The sequence below is a fragment of the Panthera tigris genome, chromosome D3 (assembly GCF_018350195.1).
Source record: "Panthera tigris isolate Pti1 chromosome D3, P.tigris_Pti1_mat1.1, whole genome shotgun sequence".
In the NCBI taxonomy this organism is placed as follows: domain Eukaryota; kingdom Metazoa; phylum Chordata; class Mammalia; order Carnivora; family Felidae; genus Panthera; species Panthera tigris.
This window is the reverse complement of record NC_056671.1, coordinates 19895808-19919350: the sequence shown is the minus strand read 5'-3', so window position 1 is coordinate 19919350 and position 23543 is coordinate 19895808. Positions and strand designations below refer to the sequence as shown.

At 42.1% G+C, this 23543-nt stretch overlaps 3 protein-coding genes and 3 gene segments (V, D, J or C); all 6 read left to right on the top strand.

Annotated features, from left to right (window-relative positions):
• LOC102968706 (immunoglobulin lambda-1 light chain) overlaps positions 1-23543 on the top strand; it is a 718086-nt gene that overhangs the window by 471449 nt on the left and 223094 nt on the right. The gene's annotated exons all lie outside the window — the stretch shown is intronic.
• The window catches only part of LOC122232563, a 1057381-nt gene that overhangs the window by 828753 nt on the left and 205085 nt on the right, over positions 1-23543 (top strand).
• LOC122232564 (immunoglobulin lambda-1 light chain-like) overlaps positions 1-23543 on the top strand; it is a 586739-nt gene that overhangs the window by 368139 nt on the left and 195057 nt on the right. The window lies entirely within an intron of this gene.
• Positions 1-23543, top strand: part of LOC102959445 (immunoglobulin lambda-1 light chain-like) — a 480152-nt gene that overhangs the window by 274973 nt on the left and 181636 nt on the right. The gene's annotated exons all lie outside the window — the stretch shown is intronic.
• Positions 1-23543, top strand: part of LOC102964473 — a 277151-nt gene that overhangs the window by 81744 nt on the left and 171864 nt on the right.
• On the top strand, positions 16518-22472 carry LOC122232565. The segment is given in 3 exon segments: positions 16518-16637; positions 16781-17178; positions 22102-22472. Coding segments are annotated over 3 exon segments (579 nt in total).

The window sequence follows — 23543 nt, the reverse complement described above, 5'->3', positions numbered from 1 at the left end:
TCCAAGGACAAGGCTGAGTACTTCTGTATAGTCTGATATAATGCACCTGCTTCACAGCGACACCTTGAAAAGGATGCTGCATTAAAAATTTCAACATGATCATGAAGAGAAAAATCCTCCCATCTTGGGCAAGGGCTGAGACCCAATTAAAACCCAATCTTCCGTTCACTCAGCCAGTGATTGCCCTAAGTATAACATTCTTGGAACAAAATCTGTTTTCCAGAGCATTGTGGATGCTGCCTCACTGTTTCACTAGCATTCAATATAACACAGGAGAGGTGTGAAGATGGTCTGATTTTCATTCTTTTGGGTCATAGGACTTTTGTTGTGAGAAGTTATGGAATTCTTTAGAACAAATTTAATTAATCTGAGTTCGAGCACTAGATATATATACACACATCAGGAGAAATTTTTCTGCTGGTACCAGTAATATGCTTTGGGTGCCACAGGTCAAGTGGTGTGACCATCTTCCATCTAGGGAGGGTGTTCTGGCCTTTTCTAGCGATATGCCCATGGGCCTCTGAAGACATCTCATGAAGAGGAGTCTAGTAACCACCCGCCGTCTGGTAGCCAACGATTGGTGCAGGGACACATAATCCTTGTTCCCTCACCTGAAAGTGGAACACACCCCATGGTACACCTTACCCTCCAGAGTTCCCTACAGGATCAGGCAGAGACCAGACTTTACCTTTCTAACTTGCCCACCCTGCTCCCCTCTCTCCCTTCCTGTCTTAAGAACACTCCTGAGTAAATCACATGGGCCCCCACTCCTCTTTCAGACTCTGCTTCCAAGGAACCCAAATGAGACTTTACGTAGGGTAGAGTGAAGAGTAAGTCCCCTTCCCAGGTATTGCATATCAAAGACCATCACATATAGCAACTCTTGTACATCTTTCCAGAAGCAGCTGGGCATATATTACTGCTCCATTCTTTATAAGGCTGCAGATTATTCCACAGGAACATTTTAATCAACTGGACCCTAATGCTAATTCTGATCTTACAAATAACACTATGATGATACTCAGACTATGTATGATCATACAATACATTTCTAGAAGCAGAACTGTTGGGTCAAAGGAATACATGTCTGTAATGTCCATCTATCATTGTCAGATTCCCTTCCACAGAGATTGTGCCAATTTATAATGCCAGCAAAAAATATATGATCTTGCCAACCTTAGGTGAAAAATGCTATTTTGATACAGTTTTGCTTTATATTTTTCCTATTATGCTTGGGGTTGAGCATCTTTTCAAATGTTTCTGTGTTCTTGATATTTCAGATGTTGGTACCTTTTCTTAAGGGGTCAGATGGTAAATATTTTAGGGTTTGTTGGGCCCAAAATAAAATTTGAAGATATTACATAAGTACTTGTAAAACCATTTAAAATGTAACTCTTTGTAAGTATTAAAATTTCTGAAGTCAAAAGCCATACAAAAATATGTGAGATGCCAAGTTTGTCCCACTGGATGTGGTTTAATGATCCCTGTTTTGTATGGTTATCTGAAGTTTGAAAGCTCCACAAGTATATGTTCTGGTACAGGTGTCTTTATTAGGAAGGGCATATTTTACCTCATATCATAGCTGGAAGTCTTTGTTTGGATAAGGGAATACTTTTACAATTTATTTGATTGGATCTCAGGTTTGTCCAAGATAGTACTTACGTTCCATTTTCGTAACTTTTTTTCTATCCTTTTGCTCTGAGTTTTGGGAATATTCAGTATCAGAAATAGGCTCCCCCTGGATAGAAAATTGGAGGGAGGGAGAGGGGCAAATGGGCAAGGCAAGTTTGTGCCAAACTCTGGAGTCACCCAGTGCAGGCTCAGAACTTTCCCTGAAAAAGAGAGTCATAAAATCAGGATCATAATGGAGGCAGAAACCAAATTAGATCATTGAAGTTTCATGGAATTAAAAAAAATGAAATGTAAGTATTAAATGCATTGGATATTTATATAAACAACAAAGATTTTAAAACTTGGAATTTAACAACTGATAAAGAAAAAAGCTTGATATCATAAACCCTAAAGACCCCCCAAACAAGTTGCCAGTACACTAGCTTACTAGTGGAAATGTGCTTAGTTTCAAATGATTGTTTTCCATAAATGCAGAACCTTTCCTTTTCTCTTAGGTATAAGGAAACATCTTATGGACCATCCTTCTCTCCTAGTGTCAAGAATACCTCCACCCTGCAAGAGAACTTGAAAGTTCAGTGGGAAACATTTGCACTTTTTGGTAATGATTGGCAGATTTCTTTATTGAACATCAAAATATGAATGCACAATTGCCAAAATTGGAATTGATAGTTCATGTGTATACAAGAGATTAATTTTTTTGACTACATCATTTCTGACTATGATTTACCTTAGCTAATTGGAAGATATGCTGTTTTTAAAACACTTCAAATTTCATATTCTTGTTTCATTTTCTGCATCAACTATGGTTCTTTTCCAAACACTGCTAAAGACATTCCATGGCTATTGATTATTAAATTCAATTTTATGTGTCTATAATTGGTTAATTTAAATTACTTCAATAATGGACAAAGTTATTTCCACATATCTAATTCATGAAAGTTGTTAATCCTCATATACTCTATCTCTTTCAATCACAGCAGATAAAATGGGAGCTTTGAATTTGCTGATCATCCAGATGATGACAGGAGAGAGAAGGAGGAACTCTCCAAGGCTATTATTTTAAAAGCCTATTCAGTTCTAAGACAGTTTCTGCCCTGTTCTGACAAGTCAGCAGAATCATGACTCTGTGAGAAATTCTGAGTAGAGCATTACAGGGAATACCTTTTGCTGTATCAACGAATTTATATTAACATATTAATATTTATTTATTTGTTATTTTTTAATTTTTAATTTTTTTTTCAACGTTTTTTATTTATTTTTGGGACAGAGAGAGACAGAGCATGAACGGGGGAGGGGCAGAGAGAGAGGGAGACACAGAATCGGAAACAGGCTCCAGGCTCCGAGCCATCAGCCCAGAGCCCGACGCGGGGCTCGAACTCACGGACCGCGAGATCGTGACCTGGCTGAAGTCGGACGCTTAACCGACTGCGCCACCCAGGCGCCCCATGTTATTTTTTAATTTTTAAATCAATATTTTTTAAGGTTTATTTTTTATTTTGGAGACAGAGAGAGAGAGAGAGAGAGAAAGACAGACAAACCGCGAGCAGGGGAGGGGCAGAGAGAGAGGGAGACACAGAATCGAAAACAGGCTCCAGGCTCTGAGCTGTCAGCACAGAGCCTGATGCAGGGCTCAACTCACTAACTGTGAGATCATGGCTTGAGCCAAAGTCAGACACTTAACCAGCTGAGCCACCCAATCACCCCTATTTGTTATTTTTTTAACCCAACCACTAAAGGTCTACAGAAAATTGTGCTATGGAAAAATAGCAAATGAATAAAGATTTACTCAAGAAAATCTGCTAAATCTTAGTAAGAGCAGCAAGAACCCATTTTTTTTGACTCCCTACCTCCCTCTCCAGTCCCCCAAAAGGTCCACTCAGGCTGGTTGTGGCCACAAATATGGGGCTCCCTCTTTATTCAACTCCTGGTCAAGGGCTATAGTATTTCTCCCTGCAGAGGCAGGCCATTAGTACTTCTCATTCTTACAGGTGCATGTTGCAGAGACTAAATTCCAGATGAGACAATACGCTTCCTCCACCCAGCCCCCACTCATAACATAGGTACTCTACTTTAGATCCAGCAGGCTGAGAGTACTGGGGTTCCAGCCACCCTCACCCCAGTTGACTCATAAGGAGAGATAAACAGAGAAGACTTCAGGATGCTGCACCCACCTAGAGTCCTCCTTGTAAAGAGGGGGAAGGTCACTGAGATATGTGGGTAACTCATTTCTCCCATTCCACCCATGGAGAAGAGATTTTGCCTATGGAAAGGTAGGCCATAAGAACAGTGACATCCAAAACTCTCACCAAGGGAACAGACTTTATTTGGAACAGATTGTGAGAAAGATTAAACCTAAGGATGTTCTCAGAAACCATAAAAATTTTGGTGGTAAACAACTTGGAGGTAGGCATGAGAGCAACTGGCTAAATCATAGGCCAGTTAGTTTACCAGAGAGAACCAGAGAAAGAGAAAACTAAGAAAATCCCTCTTGGGGTCAGAGTAAATCTCAAAAGCAGGCCTCAAAACTATCATTGCATTGGGGCTTGAATATAATTGGATCGGAATGTGGAGAAACTTATGCTCAGGGCATTGTCAAAAACGACAGAGCATTCAGCTGGCAATTAGTGAAACCTAACTTCTGAGTGTGATGCCAACAGAGGAGGACAACAGAGATAACAGAAGAAAAGACAGTTAAAAAGAGCTCTGTTATCCCAGGGTGACCGTGCATATCCAAGTTCGTGTATCAGAGGAGCACAATGAGAGGTTTCATGCTGAAGGGAAAACAGACTTCAGTAAAACATTCCAGACAAATCACAAAACTAATAAATAAGGAAGCAACAACAAGCCCTTGAAGGGGATAAGGGGATGGGATCCCAGAGTTGCTACAAAATATCATCTCAAATTACACAACAATCAATAAAAATCGATGAGACATACAATGAAACAGCAAAGTGTTACCATACAAGGGGAAAAGTGGAAACAGCAGGAACTACCCACAAGAGGGCCAGGATATTGGATTTAGCAGGAAAAAAAAACCCTTTAAAGTAACTATTATAAATGTTTCTTTTATTTTTTTTATTACATTTATTTTATTAATTTTTGAGAGACAGTGAGACAGAGCACGAGCAGTGGAGGGGAAGAGAGAGAAGACACAGAATCCGAAGCAGGGTCCAGGCTCCAGGCAAACTTTCAGCACAAAGCTCCATGCGGGGCTCGAACCCACGAACCGTGAGATCATGACCTGAGCTGAAGTCGGACACTTAACTGACTGAGCCACCCAGGTGCCCCTATAAATATGTTTAAAGAGCCAGAGGGAGCCATGCTTAAAGGAGTAAAAAAATTATGATGACTTGGTCTTATCAAATAGAGAATTTCAGTAGAGGGAAAAAATATGAGAAGCAATCAAGTGGAAATTCTGAACTTGAAAAGAACAATAACTGCAATGAAAAAATCACAAAAGGGGATGAAAGGTAGATTGCAACTAGCAGAAGAAAACTACAACAAACTTAAAAAAAATATTGATGGAGAAAGTTTGCCATCCCAATATACGAGAGGGGAAAGAATGAAGCAAAATGAATGAAACCTCAGAGACAAGTGGGACACCATTAAGCATACCAGCATGAGTATAATGGAATTGCCAGAAAGAAAGGAAGGAAGGAAGGAAGGAAGGAAGGAAGGAAGAAAGAAAAGAAAGAAGAAATTTTTTAAATATTCAAAAAATTAGTTGAAAACATCTATATTTGATGAACATTAATATACGTCCAAGAAGCTTGGCAAACTGCAAAGAGATCCACATAGTGGAGAACAAAAAGAAAATCTTGAAAGCAACAAGATGAAACTGACTCATCATGTATAAGGAAACCCCAGTATATTAATATATGACTTCTCATCAGAAACAGTGGAGGTCAGAAGGCAGTGGAATGATATATTAAAAGTGTTGACAGAAAAAAAATTGTCATTCAAGATTCTTATATCCAGGAAAATTCAAATAAAGATGAAATAAAGGTATTCTCAGGTAAAAATTAGAGTCTATTGCTACCAGACCCACCATCCAAAGAAATATTAAAGAAAGTTCTTCAAGTTCAAAGCAAGTGACACTCAAGAGTAATCAAATTTATAACAACAAACTAATGACAACAATGAAAGAGTACCAATACGTGTAATTATATACACTAGCCCCCGTTACCTATGGTTTTGCTTTTTATGGTTTTAGTTATCCACAGTCAACTGCAGTCTAGAGACAGATGATCCTCTTTCTGATGTATTGGCAGGTCAATAGTAGCCCAACACCACATTATAAAGCCTACATCATTCACCTCACTTCATCTCATCATATAGGCATTTTATCATCTCACATAATCACAAGAAGAGTGAGTACATTATAATAAGATGTTTTTGAGAGAGACCACATTCACATAACTTTCATTACAGTACACTATTATAATTGTTCTATTTTGTTATTAGGTATTATTGTTAATCCCTTATTATGCCTAATTTATAAGTTAAACTTTATCATAGATATGTATTTATAGGAAAAATTATATATAGGGCTCAGAACTATCTGTAGTTTCAGACATCCTCTAGTGGTCTTGGAACACAACCTCTGCAGGTAAGGGGGGACTACTGTAATTATAAAAGATAGTGTAAGTGCATATTTTTTCATTTTTCTTCTGTAAACTGATTTAAAAAGCAATTGTACAGAACAGTATAGATAAATTTTATTTGACAATAACCGCACAAAGAGGTGAGCAAGGGAAAAGCTATACTATAGTAAGATAATGACATTGGATGGTAACTCCAAATGGAAAGGACAAATGAAGAGAACCATGAATGGTAAAAATGAAGGTACCTATAACAAAGTCAATAGATACTTGCTCTCTTTTATCTCTTGGCTTCTTTAAAAGACATAAAATTATAACTATGAAAACATTGAGTTGTTAAGTTTGTAACATATATAGACATAATACCTACAATAATAATAGAATCTCAAGAGGAAGATGGGGGAAAAAAAAGAAGTGGGATGGAAGTATACAGAAATAATGTTTCTATACCTCACTAGAATTAAGTTTGTATAAATCCGATGTGGATACGGTTATGTTAAGGAACATATGGTAAGCTCCAAAGGAACTACTAAGAAAAACTAACAAATATAGCGAAAACAATCATTAAAAAGTTTAAATGACACTAGAAAATATTGACATAATGCAAAAGAAAGCAGTAAAGGAAGAAGACAAGAACATAAAAACCATGCAACATATAAAATCAAAAGTAAAATGGCAGATGTAAATTCAGATACAGCCATAAGAACATTAATGTGAATGAAGTAAGCAAACCAATTAAAAGGCAGAGATTGTCAACTGAATCACAAGTATACATCGCTATGACCATATATCCTCATAAATCCCTTTCTCCCACCCCATGGTGAATCTTTGCTTCCTGCTCCTTATCCCTCCCTGGAGTCCTGAAGACTAGGTGAGATGCTTTTGCCAAATATTCTCATAAGACTCTGTATTTCCCCTTTTGCAGTGTTCTCATTATTGCCTATTGTTACTGTTAGACTCAGTTCTGTGAGACAGAGTTTGTACAGTTTCCGACAAACTAGTAATTCTGAATATACACAGTCATGCTGCTAACTTGCATTGGAAACTACAGAATGTCCTTATGACACAGGACAAGACCCTTGGAGACCGCTTGTACCATTTCCATCAAGATCCCAGGAGGAGCCTTAGGTTATAGGATAGAATCTTTGCTGTCTGGGGGACTTGAGGCAGGCCCCTGGGGAGGAGAATCAGACATTGTAGGGAGGGAAAGCACACGGCAGGAGGACCCTCCCAAGGTGCTTTTATAATAGACTAAAGCAACTGGAAGGAGCCCAGCCATGCTTCTGCTGCTGCCCTGAGAGCAGAGTTCTGATGGGTGAGTGTATTGGTTTTCTAGGGCTGGGATAGCAGCACCACAAACTGGGGAGAGGGGCAGTGCTGATAATAGAAATGTAGTGTCTCACAGTTCTGGAGGTCAGCAGTCTGAGATCAAAGTGCCAGCAGGGATGATGTTGTTTTGTAGGCTGTAAAGGAGAATCTCATCCATGCCTCTCTTCCAGCTCCTGGTGGTTTTCTGGCAATCTTTGGCATTCCTTGGCTTGTAGATTCTGCCTCTATCTTCATGTGGTGTTCTCCCTTGTCAGAATCTGTCCCCAAATTTCCCCTTTTTATAAAGACACCAGTCAAATTGGATTAGGGACCCACCCTGCCCAAGTGCAACCTCATCTTAATTTACCTAATTGTATCTTCAATGATCTTATACTGAAATAAAACCACATTGATAGATACTCAGGATTAAGATCTAAACATATAAATTTGGGGGCTAGAGGACATAATTCAACCCACAAGTGCCTTAAGCAAAAAGCTACTATTTTTGTAATGTCTCATTGAGGTGGGGCATGTAAACTCTCACCAAGGGTCTAGCATCTATTGAGGGCTCAGAAGTAGTCATTTTGAGGCTAAAGTCTGGGATTGTGATGCCTCCTGCTTTGGTCTTCTTCTTCAAAATTACTTTGGCTATTCGGGGCCTTTTGTGGTTCCATATGAATTTTAGGATTGCTTGTTCTAGTTTCGAGAAGAATGCTGGTGCAATTTTGATTGGGATTGCATTGAATATGTAAATAGCTTTGGGTAGTATTGACATTTTGACAATATTTATTCTTCCAATCCATGAGCAGGGAATGTCTTTCCATTTCTTTATATCTTCTTCAATTATCTTCATAAGCTTTCTATAGTTTTCAGCATACAGATCTTTTACATCTTTGGTTAGATTTATTCCTAGGTATTTTATGCTTCTTGGTGCAATTGTGAATGGGATCAGTTTCTTTATTTGTCTTTCTGTTGCTTCATTGTTAGTGTATAAGAATGCAACTGATTTCTGTACATTGATTTTGTATCCTGCAACTTTGCTGAATTCATGTGTCAGTTCTAGCAGACTTTTGGTGGAGTCTATCGGATTTTCCATGTATAGTATCATGTCATCTGCAAAAAGTGAAAGCTCTACTACAAAGCTGTAATCATCAAGACAGCATGGTATTGGCACAAAAACAGACACATAGACCAATGGAATAGAATAGAAACCCCAGAACTAGACCCACAAACGTATGGCCAACTCATCTTTGACAAAGCAGGAAAGAACATCCAATGGAAAAAAGACAGTCTCTTTAACAAATGGTGCTGGGAGAACTGGACAGCAACATGCAGAAGGATGAAACTAGACCACTTTCTCACACCATTCACAAAAATAAACTCAAAATGGATAAAGGACCTGAATGTGAGACAGGAAACCATCAAAACCTTAGAGGAGAAAGCAGGAAAAGACCTCTCTGACCTCAGCCGTAGCAATCTCTTACTCGACACATCCCCAAAGGCAAGGGAATTAAAAGCAAAAATGAATTACTGGGACCTTATGAAGATAAAAAGCTTCTGCACAGCAAAGGAAACAACCAACAAAACTAAAAGGCAACCAACAGAATGGGAAAACATATTTGCAAATGACATATCGGACAAAGGGCTAGTATCCAAAATCTATAAAGAGCTCACCAAACTCCACACCTGAAAAACAAATAACCCAGTGAAGAAATGGGCAGAAAACATGAATAGACACTTCTCTAAAGAAGACATCTGGATGGCCAACAGGCACATGAAAAGATGCTCAACGTCGCTCCTTATCAGGGAAATACAAATCAAAACCACACTCAGATATCACCTCACGCCAGTCAGAGTGGCCAAAATGAACAAATCAGGAGACTATAGATGCTGGAGAGGAAGTGGAGAAACGGGAACCCTCTTGCACTGTTGGTGGGAATGCAAATTGGTGCAGCCACTCTGGAAAACAGTGTGGAGGTTCCTCAGAAAATTAAAAATAGACCTACCCTATGACCCAGCAATAGCACTGCTAGGAATTTACCCAAGGGATACAGGAGAACTGATGCATAGGGGCACTTGTACCCCAATGTTTATAGCAGCACTCTCAACAATAGCCAAATTATGGAAAGAGCCTAAATGTCCATCAACTGATGAATGGATAAAGAAATTGTGGTTTATATACACAATGGAGTACTACGTGGCAATGAGAAAGAATGAAATATGGCCCTTTGTAGCAACATGGATGGAACTGGAGAGTGTGATGCTAAGTGAAATAAGCCATACAGAGAAAGACAGATACCATATGTTTTCACTCTTATGTGGATCCTGAGAAACTTAACAGAAACCCATGGGGGAGGTGAAGGGAAAAAAAAAAAGAGGTTAGAGTGCGAGACAGCCAAAGCATAAGAGACTCTTAAAAAGTGAGAACAAACTGAGGGTTGATTGGGGGTGGGAGGGAGGGGAGGATGGGTGATGGGTATTGAGGAGGGCACCTTTTGGGATGAGCACTGGGTGTTGTATGGAAGCCAATTTGACAATAAATTTCATATATTGAAAAATAAATAAATAAATAAATAAATAAATAAATAATAAAAACATTTTTGTCAAGATGCAAAAAAAAAAGAAAAGAAGTAGTCATTTTGTTGAACTAGTAATACATGTAGGATGACATTCATCCTGGGGGCACCAGAGGGCACTGTGGGTCTTGGTTTGGGACCCCAATAAGTCCAAATCCACTGGGCTGTGCTCAAGTGCAAAGGGTGTGACTGATGCTTCCTTTGAAGATACTTGTGTAAAAGCAACTCTCCACTCTTGAAAACAACACCTTCCTCTTCTTCTGAACTCAGGAAATTACAGGCATGATGTCTTTAAGCTCAGGGCTCAGACAACAGCTTAGGCAGACACATTGAAGAATGGAGAATAGATTTGCATTTGATGCTCCTCCTTCCTTGAACTCCATAAATGGTTGCACTCCATTTATGAACTCCATGATGGTTGCAGAGCTGGGGTCCATAAAGAGGATAATATGGGAGCTTGGAGAGTTCAGTCCCAGTGGGGCAGCCTCAGAGCAGAGCTCATTGAAGCCACTCCATACCAGGGACTGAGATCCCATTTGCCTCCTGCCCTTCATTTTCCAAATAGGTCAGGGTTCCAACCCCCTGACGTTTCTTTGCAAGGACAATCCCCAGGGACCTCTGTCCTGTGTCTATTACACTCAGCTCATTCTCACATTTTGTGTTTCCTAATTTCTGTGCTCTGTCTGTGCTAACTCAGCCTCCATCAACATTTGCCTCCCCTGGAGCCTCAGTCAAGCTCAACCGCACCCTGAACAATGAGCACAGCAAATACATACTTGAATGGTATAAACAGAGACCAGAGAGGTCCCCTCAGGATGTGATGGAGGTTAAGAGTGATGGAAGCCACAACAAGGGGGATGGAATCCCCAGTCCCTTCTAAGGTTCAAGCTCTGGGATTGACCTCTATGTAACTACCTCCAACATCCAGTCTGAGGATCAGGATGAGTATTACTGTGGTGACAGCCATACAATCGATGGCCAATATGGTTATGACACAGTGACACAGACAAAGGGGAAATGAGGAGAAGACCTCCCACCATCTCTCTCTTCTTCCGCATGGGGACACAGGGGGTGCTGCTGCCTGCTTCTCTCCAGGGCGTTGGGATCTTTGACTCTTCTTACAAATCCTGTCATTCCAAACTTCTATCCCAAGACACCACTATGGAGATGTAGACATACTTCATAATTTAGGTAATTTTGACAACACAACATTCTCTTTCCTCCATCATAATTCTGGAAAAGACCTGACCAGCTCAGGCAGTAAAAGGATTCTGAAATAGTAGCTGGGCTGAAATGACATCAAGAGCCATCAGACCCTGTCCATAATGGGTATCTGTTCAGGGGATGGACACAGATCACAGGGTTCTGGAGTTAACCAAGGAGGTTGGTTCAGTGAATATCTTCACCACAATTTCATCATGGAGTATAATGGGACTACTGCCATATTGAATATTCAAAAGGAAACATTTGGTACCAAGTGGAGGCAGTACAGACAGCCTTGAACTCATGATGGTTGCAGAGCTGGGGTCCAGTAGAAAAACAGTGTGCATGTTAGGATATCTGTGGTAGGACCACCATGGAACATGGCTTGGGATTCTCCATCTGTAGTCAATTCTCAGCTTTGGTGCCAAGAATGAATCCACCTCCTGCTTGCAGGACTTTTCTAGGGTCTGTCCAGGACCACCTCTACTGGGACAATAGCAGGGCATGGTGAAGGGGGAACACTAAAGTGGTAAATATATTGACTCCTCTTAATCTCAGCCCTGTGAGTAATCCACCTCAAGTGCATTTGGTGAGAGGTGGGCAAACTTACCAGACATATTGATTTCCTCCATGGTTTTTCTGGCATCTGGGAAACAAGCATCTTTCACACACACTCACACTTTTGTGTTAAAATTGAGTTAACACTGTGTTAACCTCCATGGGCACTGACCTGAGCAGGGTTGGGAGGGATTTTGATGCTGGATCTCAGAAAGTCAGGTTGGGTCCCCCTAGTCATGGAAAGTCCAGGAACTGCCCACAGCATGGACAACTCGCAAGTGAGTAGGAGGAAAAAAGGTGGCTTTTCTGGAGAGGGAGTGGGCAAGGGTGCAAGAGGAGCAAGAGAAGAGGTCAACATCAAGTCTCAGTCTTGCAGTGAATTCTTTTAGCATTTGGCTGGCTGCAGTCACAGGGGATCACAGGGCCATGCTACTCACTTATGTAGAGGGTTGTTCTCTACCAAGAGTTTGCAGCCATTTTGTTCCAGAACGGCCTCACATAGGTCCCTCTAGTAGGGATTTCCTTCCACTACTTACATTTGAGGAAAAGCAGTAGAGAGGATGGTAGAGAAATAATATCCAAACTTGTAGTGTGAATCATACCACCTCCAAGCCCTCCTGGGGAATTCTGGTATTTATAACTTGGAAGAAATGACCCAGTAGCCTTAAGTGGACAGACAGAAGGACACACTGTGAAGTACAGACAGTGAATGGAAAAGGGAGGCAGATGAAGAGCATTCCCTGTCATGCTTAGATGGTACCCAACCAATGGGAGAGTGACAACTACAAATCATCCGTTAAAAGGGGTTAAAGAATTCCATGAGTAGCCATTTTTATTTGTCAAGTTTATAGCAGGATCAGGGTCTCAGTAAGAGACACTGGTCAGCTCTTGTCATGTGAAAATGAGTAATGACCAGTGTGAAAAATGATATCACTTCTTGGATTGTTCCTCATCAGTGGTTTTTGCCTTCACCAATTGCTAGGAGATCCTGAGACCAGGAATGAAAATATATGTCAAAAGTTCTTGTGTAGCTTGTGGCCTTTTAGAGTCCTCCAGAAAGGAAGTCCTTTAGTACCATTGTCTCATTTGGGGAATCTCTTGGGCCTGGTAAGTTATTTACAATTTAACTCAGGGAGCATCTGAAACAAGTCACAAGATTGAGCCAGGAGGAAAAATGTAGGTGGTAAGACAGGGGTGGCAAGGCATGCTGAGCCAAGAGTGAGAGTGTGTTCAAAGAAGTCTCCTTTCCCCACTCCCCCCTACTCATTCTACATCACCCTCCCTTCTTCCTTTCCACCCCTCACCAGCTCCCCATTCTCACTAGTTATCAAAAGTTCTCACTCTCAATCTCTTTCTCTGGAGATGTCTGAAGTACTCCCCATTAGTCATGTTCTACTTAATTTTTCTAACATCCCATTGTATCCTATGCTGTGTGTTCCTTTTTCATATGCTCTTTCCAAAATTTTTTTCCTGTCCTAGAGTGGGTGTTTGTGTGTGTGTCTGGCTGTCTTGCTGACTTTGTTCTATAATGGTCACAACACCAAAAATAATGATATTGAGTCTGTGATTGTACTAGTTGTCCCGTGTGACAACCAGAATCCCTGACCTTTACCTACAGGATTGAAGCTTTCATTTCCCAGAGGTGGGGCATGTTGGCAACTGCAGCTCCAGGACCTACTTGTGCCGAAGAGAGCTGGCACTCCAGCGACATGCCCCCTTCCTGATGGCAGCCTGCATCTGGTGACCTCCGCATGTAGGTGGGATGACAGTTGGATGCTTCACCCTATTCTGTAGGACAATGAAGAACACACCCTGTATCAGAGTTCACACAATTTCAACTGCAGGCCAGGCTGTGACAATCTCCCAGGCCAATGTCCTTCCCTGCTCATACCTGTTTCTTCATCTTTTCCTTTACTCTGGGTTGTATTCTCAGGTTTGTCTAGACCTCCTACACTAATCTCTAAGTGAGAGTTTGCTCCTGGGAATCTTTGCCTACCACAGCTTTTTGTTTTCTTTCCTTTCTTTTCCTTTCCTTTCTTTTTTCTCCCCTTTTTAAAATGAGTTGCAATTTACATACACTAAAAACTATCCTTTTAGTGAATATTTCAGTTCTCTGAGTTTTGACAACCTGCACACAGAGGTGTAAGCACTTCCACTATAGCAGTATATGACAGGTCACTCAATTACCCATAAATTCCCAATGCCCCTTTGCAATAGACTCTCCCTCTAGTCACAAACCCTGGCAACTCCTGGTCTGTTGTCTGTCCCTACAGTTTGCACTTTGCAAGTACATCATATAAATGAGATCATACATGGGTAGCCTTTTGGTTCTGACTTCTTTCACTAAGCATAATGCATTTGAGATCCATCTATGTTTTTGTAAGTATTAATAGTTCATTTCATTTTAATTGCTGAGTAGAAGTCTATTGTGTGGATGAACCAGTTTGTTTATCCACTCCCCAGTTAAGGTATATTTGGGTTATTTCCAGTTTCAACTCTATGACAACTTCAAATAAAACATTTAAAACATTTTTTAGTTATTTTGTGGATGTTAAGTTTTCATTTCATTAGGGTAAATACCTAGAAATGGAATTAATGGGTCATATGATAGATACATATTTAACACTCTATGAAACTGTTAAACTAGTTTCCAATGTGAATGCTTGATTTTTCATTTTCTATTTTTTAATGTTTATTTATTTTGAGAGAGAGAGAGCACACAGGGAGTTTCAGAGAGAGGGAAAGAGATCCCAAGCAGGCTCTGCCCTCAGCTTGGAGTCCAATGTGAGGCTCAATCTCATGACCTCGAGATCATGACCTGGGCTGATACTAAAGAGTCTGATACTTAACTGACTGAGGCTCCCCTGCATTTTCATTATCACCAGGCATTGATGGGATTTCAAGTTGCTCCATATCCCTTTAGCACTGAAGACCATCAGTTTGTTTTTATACAGTCATTCTAGTATGTCTGGACTGATGTCTCAGTATGTTTTTAAGTTTCATTTTCTTGGTAACTTATGACACTGAATATCTTTTCAGCATCTTTTTATCTTGTTGTTGAACTGGTTGATTAAATAGTCACCCTTTTTTAACATTCAGATTTCCCCAGGTTTTCTTGTATTCATATGTACTTTAGTGTCTATGTGTGTCTGTGTATTTAGGTCTATGTGATTTAGACCCATGTGTACCTTTGTATATCCATTAGAGCAGTCAAGATACAAAAGAGCTCCATCACCACAAGGATCCCTTATATTGTCCTTTATCACAACATCCATCTTTCCCCACTCAAGTTCCCTTTTCTGCTTCTACCCATGCCATCCAATAATTCATTTCCACTTCTAAAATATTGTGTGTTCAGAAGTGATATTGAAAAAGAAACAAAGGGGGTGGGGAATCTCACATTACTTAGCTTTGAGGATTGCCATTTTCATTCTTCATAATTCCCTGCAAATTCATCAAAATTGTTGTGTGCATTAAGAGTTCCTTCCTTTTCATTGTTGAGTAGTATTCCATGGTTTCAGTGTACCAAAGTCTGTTTCATCAACTACCCATGGGAAAACATCTGGATTGTTCTCAGTTGGGGCTATTATAGATAATGGTGCTGTGAAATTATGTGCACAGGTTTTTCTGTGAACATAAGTTTTCATTTCTCTGAAATAGATGCACAAGAGTATAGTTGCTGGGTTGCATGGTAAGTGCGAGTTTAGTTTTTTAAGAAGCTGTCAAACTCTTTTCCAGAGTGACCGCACCATTTCACATTCCTATCAGCAATGCATGAGTGATGCAATTCCTTCACATCCTTGCCAGCATTTGGGGTTGTCACAATATTTTATCTTAGCCATTCTGATAGGTATGTAGTGATACCTTATTGTGGTTTTAGTTTGCATGACTCTCATGGCTAATGATGAACATCTTTCCCTGTGCTACTTCAATCTCTGTATTGTCTTTGATGAAATGCTTACTCTTTTGCCCATTTCTTAAATGGTTTCTTTTTAATATTTAGTCTTGATAGTTCTTTGTATACTCTATACACTAGTTGTTGGATGTATTTTGCAAATGTTTTCTATTACTTGTTTATTTCATCCTCTTTAGAAACTTTTGCAAAGCAGAAGATTTTAATTTTGATGAGGTTCAATTTATTAAACTTTCATTTTACTAAACATTTCATCAAAAAATTTTTGCCTAGCCCTGAATCCTGGTGATTTTCTCCTATGTATTTTTCTAACACATAAAACACAGACAAACAAAGAGAAAATGGCCTCAGCACTGCATGAACAACTCACTGTGTCAAATGATCGAATTCTGGCCTCTCACACAACAGTATGACCAATGTCTCTACAAACTCTGGTTTCATGAACTCCCAGCCCTACCCCATGGATCTCATCACTACAGTGGATGACTGAGGTGTTCCTGACAAGCCCAGAGAGGAAGCCCCAGACAAAGACTGAATGTGTGTGCATGTCTTGGAGGGAGGGGGTCAGTGTTTTCCCCTCAACCTTAGAGAGAGTTCTGGAGATCTTGAGTACAGGCTTTGGTTTTAGGGCCCATGTAAATTAAGTAACAGCTATTCTCTGTTTAGCAGGGAGCCATTCAAAAAGGCCACAAAGAAGGAAGTAGATTTGCATGAGGACAACCCCTTTATGAGGTTAAGAGAAGCTCTGATGCCCCATTCCCAGTTGTGGGTTCAGAAGCAGAGCCTGGGGCATCTCCACCATGGCCTGGACTCCTCTCCTGCTCCCCCTCCTTATTCTCTGCACAGGTGCCTCTCCCCATAGCTCAGCCCCCAAGAGATACCAAGGATCAGCCTGACTTTGACCTTCTGCTCAGAACAGAGGACACTGCAGAGTACGTACTCTCTGAAAATAAGACTCTCATTCTCAGATGCACTCTCCTCTCTTTCAGGTTCTGTGGCAGCTTCTGAACTGACTCAGCCACCTGCGGTGTCTGTGGCCTTGGGACAGACGGCCAGGATTACATGCGAGGCAGGCAGCTTCGAAAGCAGTATTATTAACTGGTATCAGCAGAAACCAGGCCAAGCCCCCGTGCTGGTCATTTATGAGGATAGTGAGCAGCCCACAGGGATTCCTAACAGATTCTCTGGCTCCAGCTCAGGGGATGCAGCCACTCTGACCATCACCGGGGCCCAGGCTGAGGATGAGGCTGACTATTACTGTCAGTCCTATGATAACAGTGGTGATGCTCACAGTGACACAGGCAGATGGAGAAGTGAGACACAAACCCCTTTCCCATCTATGTCACACTCTCCTCCAGTCCCAGCAGGACTGTGCACAAAGCAATCGGTAGGTCTGGCCCAGGTCCGCAGATCTGAGGTCTGGAGTCTGTCCCCTTACTCTTCACCTACCAGGCAGGCTCTGCAAAGTGTGGATCAGCAGGGGATTCATAAACAGTTATTAGAACAACATTTCCTCCGTTACTGTGGGTGAATGAATGCCTGCGTGTTGAGGAGCAGACATGGAAGACATTTCTCAAAGACCAACTTCTTTAAAACTCCCGTAATGAAATGTTCTGAGATTTAAAAATACACTGGATAGATTGACAGCAGATTGGATGCTGTAAAAGAAGAGAAGGGTGAATTTGATGTCACGCAATTAAAACTATTCAAAATGAAACACAGAAGCAAACACCTAAGAAAAAAAGTGAATATAAGCTCAGTGCCTGTAGGACAACTTCAGGGCACCCAGAGAGTGTGCAGGATAGAAACAGAGGGAGAGAAGAGAAGGAACTGATGGTTCATAAAACATAGGTGAGGAAATAATCTATAAAAAGGCTTCAAATTTGGTGAAATCCATAAACCAATATATCCAAGAGTCTAAAGGAAGCTTGGGCACAGGGGACATGAAAGATAGCACAGAACACGTCATGAGGGAATTGCTAGAAACGAGTGATGCCGACACTCTCACAGCTGGAGAGGAGATGTGTTCCCTACAGAGGAACCAATTTCATGGTGGAAGCACATTTCTCATTACAGCCATGTAAGCAAGAGAACAGGAAGCAATGTCTTCACAATCCTCATAGAAAATGCCTGTAAAATTTGGCCTTTACCCAGGGGAAATCTCATTGAAAAGGGAAGACACACTAATCCTTTCTCAGACCGCAAGCCTCTCAGAACACCCACAGACCCTCGGCACAAGCAACAGTAAAGGACGCCCCTCAGACAGAAGGAAAGGGTGACAGAGGGAAAGGGGAATACACACAAAGATAGAAAAAGCATCAGGTATCATAACTCCATGGGTAAATACAAAAATAAGTTTAGTGGTTCATATTTATAAAAGATAGTCAAGTGTTTAAAGAAAAACTATAGTAGTGTATGTGATATATGACGGATGTACAAAAAAACGCACACATGAAATTGTAAGGGAGATGAGACCGTGTTATGACATCCTTATCCTACAGTGTGAATGATTCCATGGCCTGGGACATACTTTGATAGTTAGGAGCTGAGGACTATATACCCAAAATAAACCATTAAAATAATACTATGTTAACAACAAAGGGTTATAGCTAATGAGGCGTGTTACATAGCACAGTCCAGAGACTACAGATCCAATAGAACATGTGTGTCGTATATGGGTCTGTGCATATTTATCTGTGATGCCGAGACAGAGATAATGGGAGAGAGAGACAATGACGTTGAGAAATGTCTCACACAGCCATGGGGTGGTAGGTCTGGAAGCTGCAGGAAGGACAGAAGGCTGGATTTAAGCCAGGATGATGTTGCAGACTTTAACCCAAATCTAGTCTGAATGACAGAAATACTAAGAGGAGACAGAGAAGAAAATTAAAGGAACCAAATCAAACTACTAGAGATGAAACCCACAGGTCTCAGATTACAAACACAAGAACTGAGATTAGCAGCAGACACAACGTGCAGACACGTGATTGAACATGAACGCAGCATGGACACTGCAAAAGAAAGGCACAAAATGACTTTAAAGTGATTAGAGCACCACTGAGCGTAGGAAAGTTCAGCAATGGATACACATGTGATTGTGTCCCCAGGGAGTGAAGGAGGGGAGGTGGAAAAGAATATTCATGAAAATTCAAAACCTATGGATTCCAAATTCTTGAGAAACCCAAGCACAAGCAATGGGGGTAAAAACTACACACAACACCCATCAATATCCAATTGTTTAAGGCAGAGAAAAAGAGTTTTAAAAGAGGGCAGAGAGGAAAGTTACTTGGTTCAGGGGAATACAGATAAGGATTCCAACAGATTTCTCATTAGCAGAGATGCACGAGAGAGGGCAGTGGATTAACATCTTTACAAAAACGAAAAAGAAAAACCTTAATTCTTTATCCATAAAGAAGAAGAAGAATTTCATCAGGGAAATTATCCTTCCCTGATGAAGGATATTATAAATTTTTTCAGATATACCAAAGTGACAGAATTGATCATCAGCAGACCCTCAATACAAGAAATAATACTGGGCTTCCCTCCCATAGGAGAAATGGATTCCAGAGAGAATCTGAATCTACAAAATGAATGTAAGAGTCAGAAGTGATAACTACAGAGGTAAACATTAAGAATATTTTTATTATTTACCTCTCTTTGAAAAAGAAATCACCATCTAAAGGAAATCTAATAACTGCAGATGTTGGAATTTACACTGTAGCTAACAGTGAGGTGATGACACTCATACCGCAGGGCTGAGGAGAGCGAGCTGGAAGTGTGCTCTAAGGATGTGATCCTCTCTGTCACGAGGTTTAATATCATCTGAATGCAGACAGTCAGGGGTCACAGATAATAAGCCTAAAAAGAGAAATGAAATGGACCATAAAAAATGTTCCATTATTCAAGAACAAGAGATAAATGTAAAAGGAGAACAGAGTAAACATGGAGCATAGAGAAAACAAACAGCAGGATGCAATAAACAAAGTATGTTGCTACCCAGAGCCAGGAAATGGTCCAAGCATGACAACTGAAAGATGATTTTGTCAAATTGACTTTAACAACATCACACAGATAACAACCTACAGTAAATAAAATGACGCTAAGTACAAGTTCAGGACGATATTCCCACCTGATTCTTTTCCACAAGTTGAGATATAAAAAATTCACAGAACAGACAGAGAATCAAGGAAGATGAACTCTTACAAATGGTTATGATGGAATATTTCATATAATGTGTATTTTAAAGAACACAACAATGGAAACAAATGATCACAGTGCACATTTCATGAGAAAAGATACAGAAATGCCCTCATGTCCCCCTCACTGTGCTGCAGTTTTTGATATTCAAACACAGAGTGACATGAGCTCCCCTAAGAGATCCAAGAGGTGAGCACAGCTCCACGTGAGCCAGATCCATGAAGCCCACCCAGGAGCACTGATATTCTCTCCACCAGCCTGAGAAGGAGCATTTTCATGGGGACCAGTGAAGGCATGAGGGAGACATTGAGTGGCAAGTCTCAGAGTGGGCTCAGGAGATAGAAGTCTGGGGTCCGCACCATGGCCTGGAACTTCCTGCTCTCCCTCCTCACTCCCTGCCCAGGTGCTCCCTCCAGGCCCTACCCACAGGTTCAGTCCCCACAGGACCCTGAGCATGACCCTGACCTTGAGGTCAGTCTAGAGGGTACTGCAGGGGGTGGGACCCAGGGAATGAGCCCTATGGTCTCCTCAACCTGAAGGCCTTGTGTCCCCTGCAAGACTCAAGTGCCCCATTTTAGAGTGGCCATGAGACCTCTGTCACTTTCCCGAGCCTGGAGGACAGAGAAAACCAAACAATAATACAGACCTAGGCCAGGTCCCTACACAGTCAACAGCCTCCACCAGCCCCACAGATTCTCCAGGTCTAACCTGAGACACAATCCTGCTGACTGTCCCTATGTGCAGGCTGAGGAGGCTCCTTTATAGGCCAGAACAGGATGGGGTTGCAGTGAGTCCAGTGACAGAAGCCCCACTACCCAGCTTGGCCTCACCCTCCCTCCTTCATGCCCTGGACAACTCTGCTCCAAAGGGCCCAGAGTCTGAATCCAGTACACCTGGGCTGCACTCCTGGATCACACTGTTTTCCTCTGTATTCTGGGAAACTAGTCTCTCTGGACCTTAACTTCACATTCCATGTAATGGGGAAGATTATATTGACGTCAGAATCACATTGCTTTCAAATTGAATGAGAAAAAATATTGACAGAGTCTAATTATTGAAAGAGAGACTGCAGGGTCTCAGTCAATGGGTGCTGGTCCGGTATTCTGACAGATTTGTCCATCCTCTGCAGAAATCCAAGGAAAAGGGCTCAGCAAAACTGTGACATTTATGATGTGAAATTGCATATCCAGCTCCAAATTCCCAATTCCCTGTGTCATTCGGGTCACCAACTAGGCTAGTGTAGAAAAACTCCTGCCCCAAACTACAAGTGATAAGGGCTGTAATAACAATGGCAGTAGGAGAGATGATAGTAATAATCCTAATGAAGACTTAGGTGCACACGTGAACTTTAGTGCTAGAAGCATCACCTGTTCCACTATGACTGACCCAACTGCACTCATTGGGATACAGGACACATCAGACTTGATTCCTAAATGGAGAGAAATGGGTAGTAATAGTATGTCACAAAGGTTTCCTGGACTGTGACCCTTTCCAAATGCATTAAAATTTACTCGCACTAACCCTGTTGTAACAAGACAAAGGGCCAGGCTAGGGCACTTCACCCTTGGACACGTACAGGAATCACACCTGTCCTGCCTCCTGCACCGTGTATTTGACCTGTGTGTGCTGGGATGGGGAGAGCAGGGGGGCAGCTGCCTGGGGGAGGCTGGGCTCCCTGGTCCATACCCTTTCTCAGGTGACAGGTGCTTTGGGGTGACCTGACCTGCAGGAGGGAAGCTCCTGGTCTGAGTCCTCCTCCACCAGCAGGGGGCAGCAGAGCTGCAGCAGGAGCAGCAGGACAGAGGCTGGGGCTGCCCAGGTGGAGCCTCACAGGGACACCAGGCCTGGGGGGTGTCTGTCCAGGGTTCAGTCATCAGAAGAAAGTGGGGATGATCCAACCTATCTTCTCAGGCTGCAGGGACCATGTTCTGAGGGTCAGACACACAGTGTCATCCAGGACACCGACAGGATTTCTGACACAGTGATTACCTCAACTGGGAAATTCCAGTCACCTCACTGTCCAGCAGAAGTCCCAGGAGTTGACCCTTCTGTGATGGGCACATCCGGAGCTATCCTGACCACTCACCGTCTGCCTCTCCTTCCCCATCTACAGGTGCACTCGGGTCGAGGGCTGAAGCATCAGCATCCTTGCTCAGGAGTATCTCAGGGGCAGGAGGTGGGCCAATCAGAGCCTCCAGTCACCGAAGGGAGGGTCTGCAGCCACCTTGTGAGACTGTCTCCAGTGTGAAGTGGATTCTGCCAGCCTCAGACCACAGCTCTGGCCCCTGGGATGTCAGTGTTCCGGAACAGGATCCAGCTCCCTGCAGTGACCACAGACTATCTCGTCCCCACAGCTCACAATGTGACCAAAGACATGACTCTGGTGACCCTCACAGAGACACAGTGCTTGAAGAGGTTTCTTCAGTCAGAGATGGTGTCTGACACCTTCCACGTGTTTATAGGAAACATGGGTGAAAAAAAAAACAGGAATCAAAGTGTTGACATGCCAGTTGCTGGTCTGTTGTGGGATGGGGATGTCAGAGATGAAATAACCACATGTAAATTCACTAGAAGTCATGATGAATCTCCAACAGCAGGTGTTTATATAACAAGTAACTCCCACATGCAACATGATGAAAAAACATCAGAAGGAGAGTTTCTCATTCTAATGACATGACAAAGGTGGGACCAGAGTGCATCTAGGGAAGGCAGAGTAGACATGAAGCAAGAGGGGTCATCCAGGAGGCCACGGGGCCACCTCTCCTTGAATCAGGTTTCGTTTGTGTCTCTCCAAGGGCCCAGCCCAGCCCCATAGCCAGGCTCCTGAAAGGCCTCCAGTGGGCTGACTCAGTCGCCCTTATTGTCAGAGGCCCTGGGGTCAGATGGCCATGACCACCTCTCAGGGAGACAACATAGAAACCTTTGGTGTGCAATGATACCAGCAGAAGCTAGGACAGACTCCTGTGCTGGTCATATATGACAATAGCAAGCCTCCCTCAGGGATTCCTGACTGGTTCTTGGGCTCAAACTTCAAAGATATAGCCACCCTAAACACCAGCAGGATCAGAGCCAAGGATGAGGCTGACTCCCACTGTCAGGTGTGAGACACTGGTATTAATGCTCACAGTGACAGAGTCAGACAGGGAAATGAGACACAAATCCCTTCCCCCTCTGTGTCACACTCTCCTTCAGCCCCAGGAGGACTTTGGACAAAGCATGAACAGTTCTGGCCCAGCCGCCCAGATCTGCAATTCCCAGACCTCACTCCCAAACCAGCCCTCCAGGCTGGCTCTGCACCCTGTGGATCAGGAGTGCCATACACAGGAGGCAGGATGAGGCTGTCATGTTCTAGGCTATGGTATTTGTTGTGGATGGAAGACCTGCTGAAAGGGCAGACAGAGAGACATCCATGGTGGCATAAGAAGCTCAAAGTGACAAGTGGAAGTCTCAGCTTTCAGTTGAATAGAATCATTGCAGTGTCTCTGGGTAGAAACATTTATCCATGAAAACTAATACCTCTAGCGCAGCAGAGTGTAGGGTCGTGGTGACAGGGAG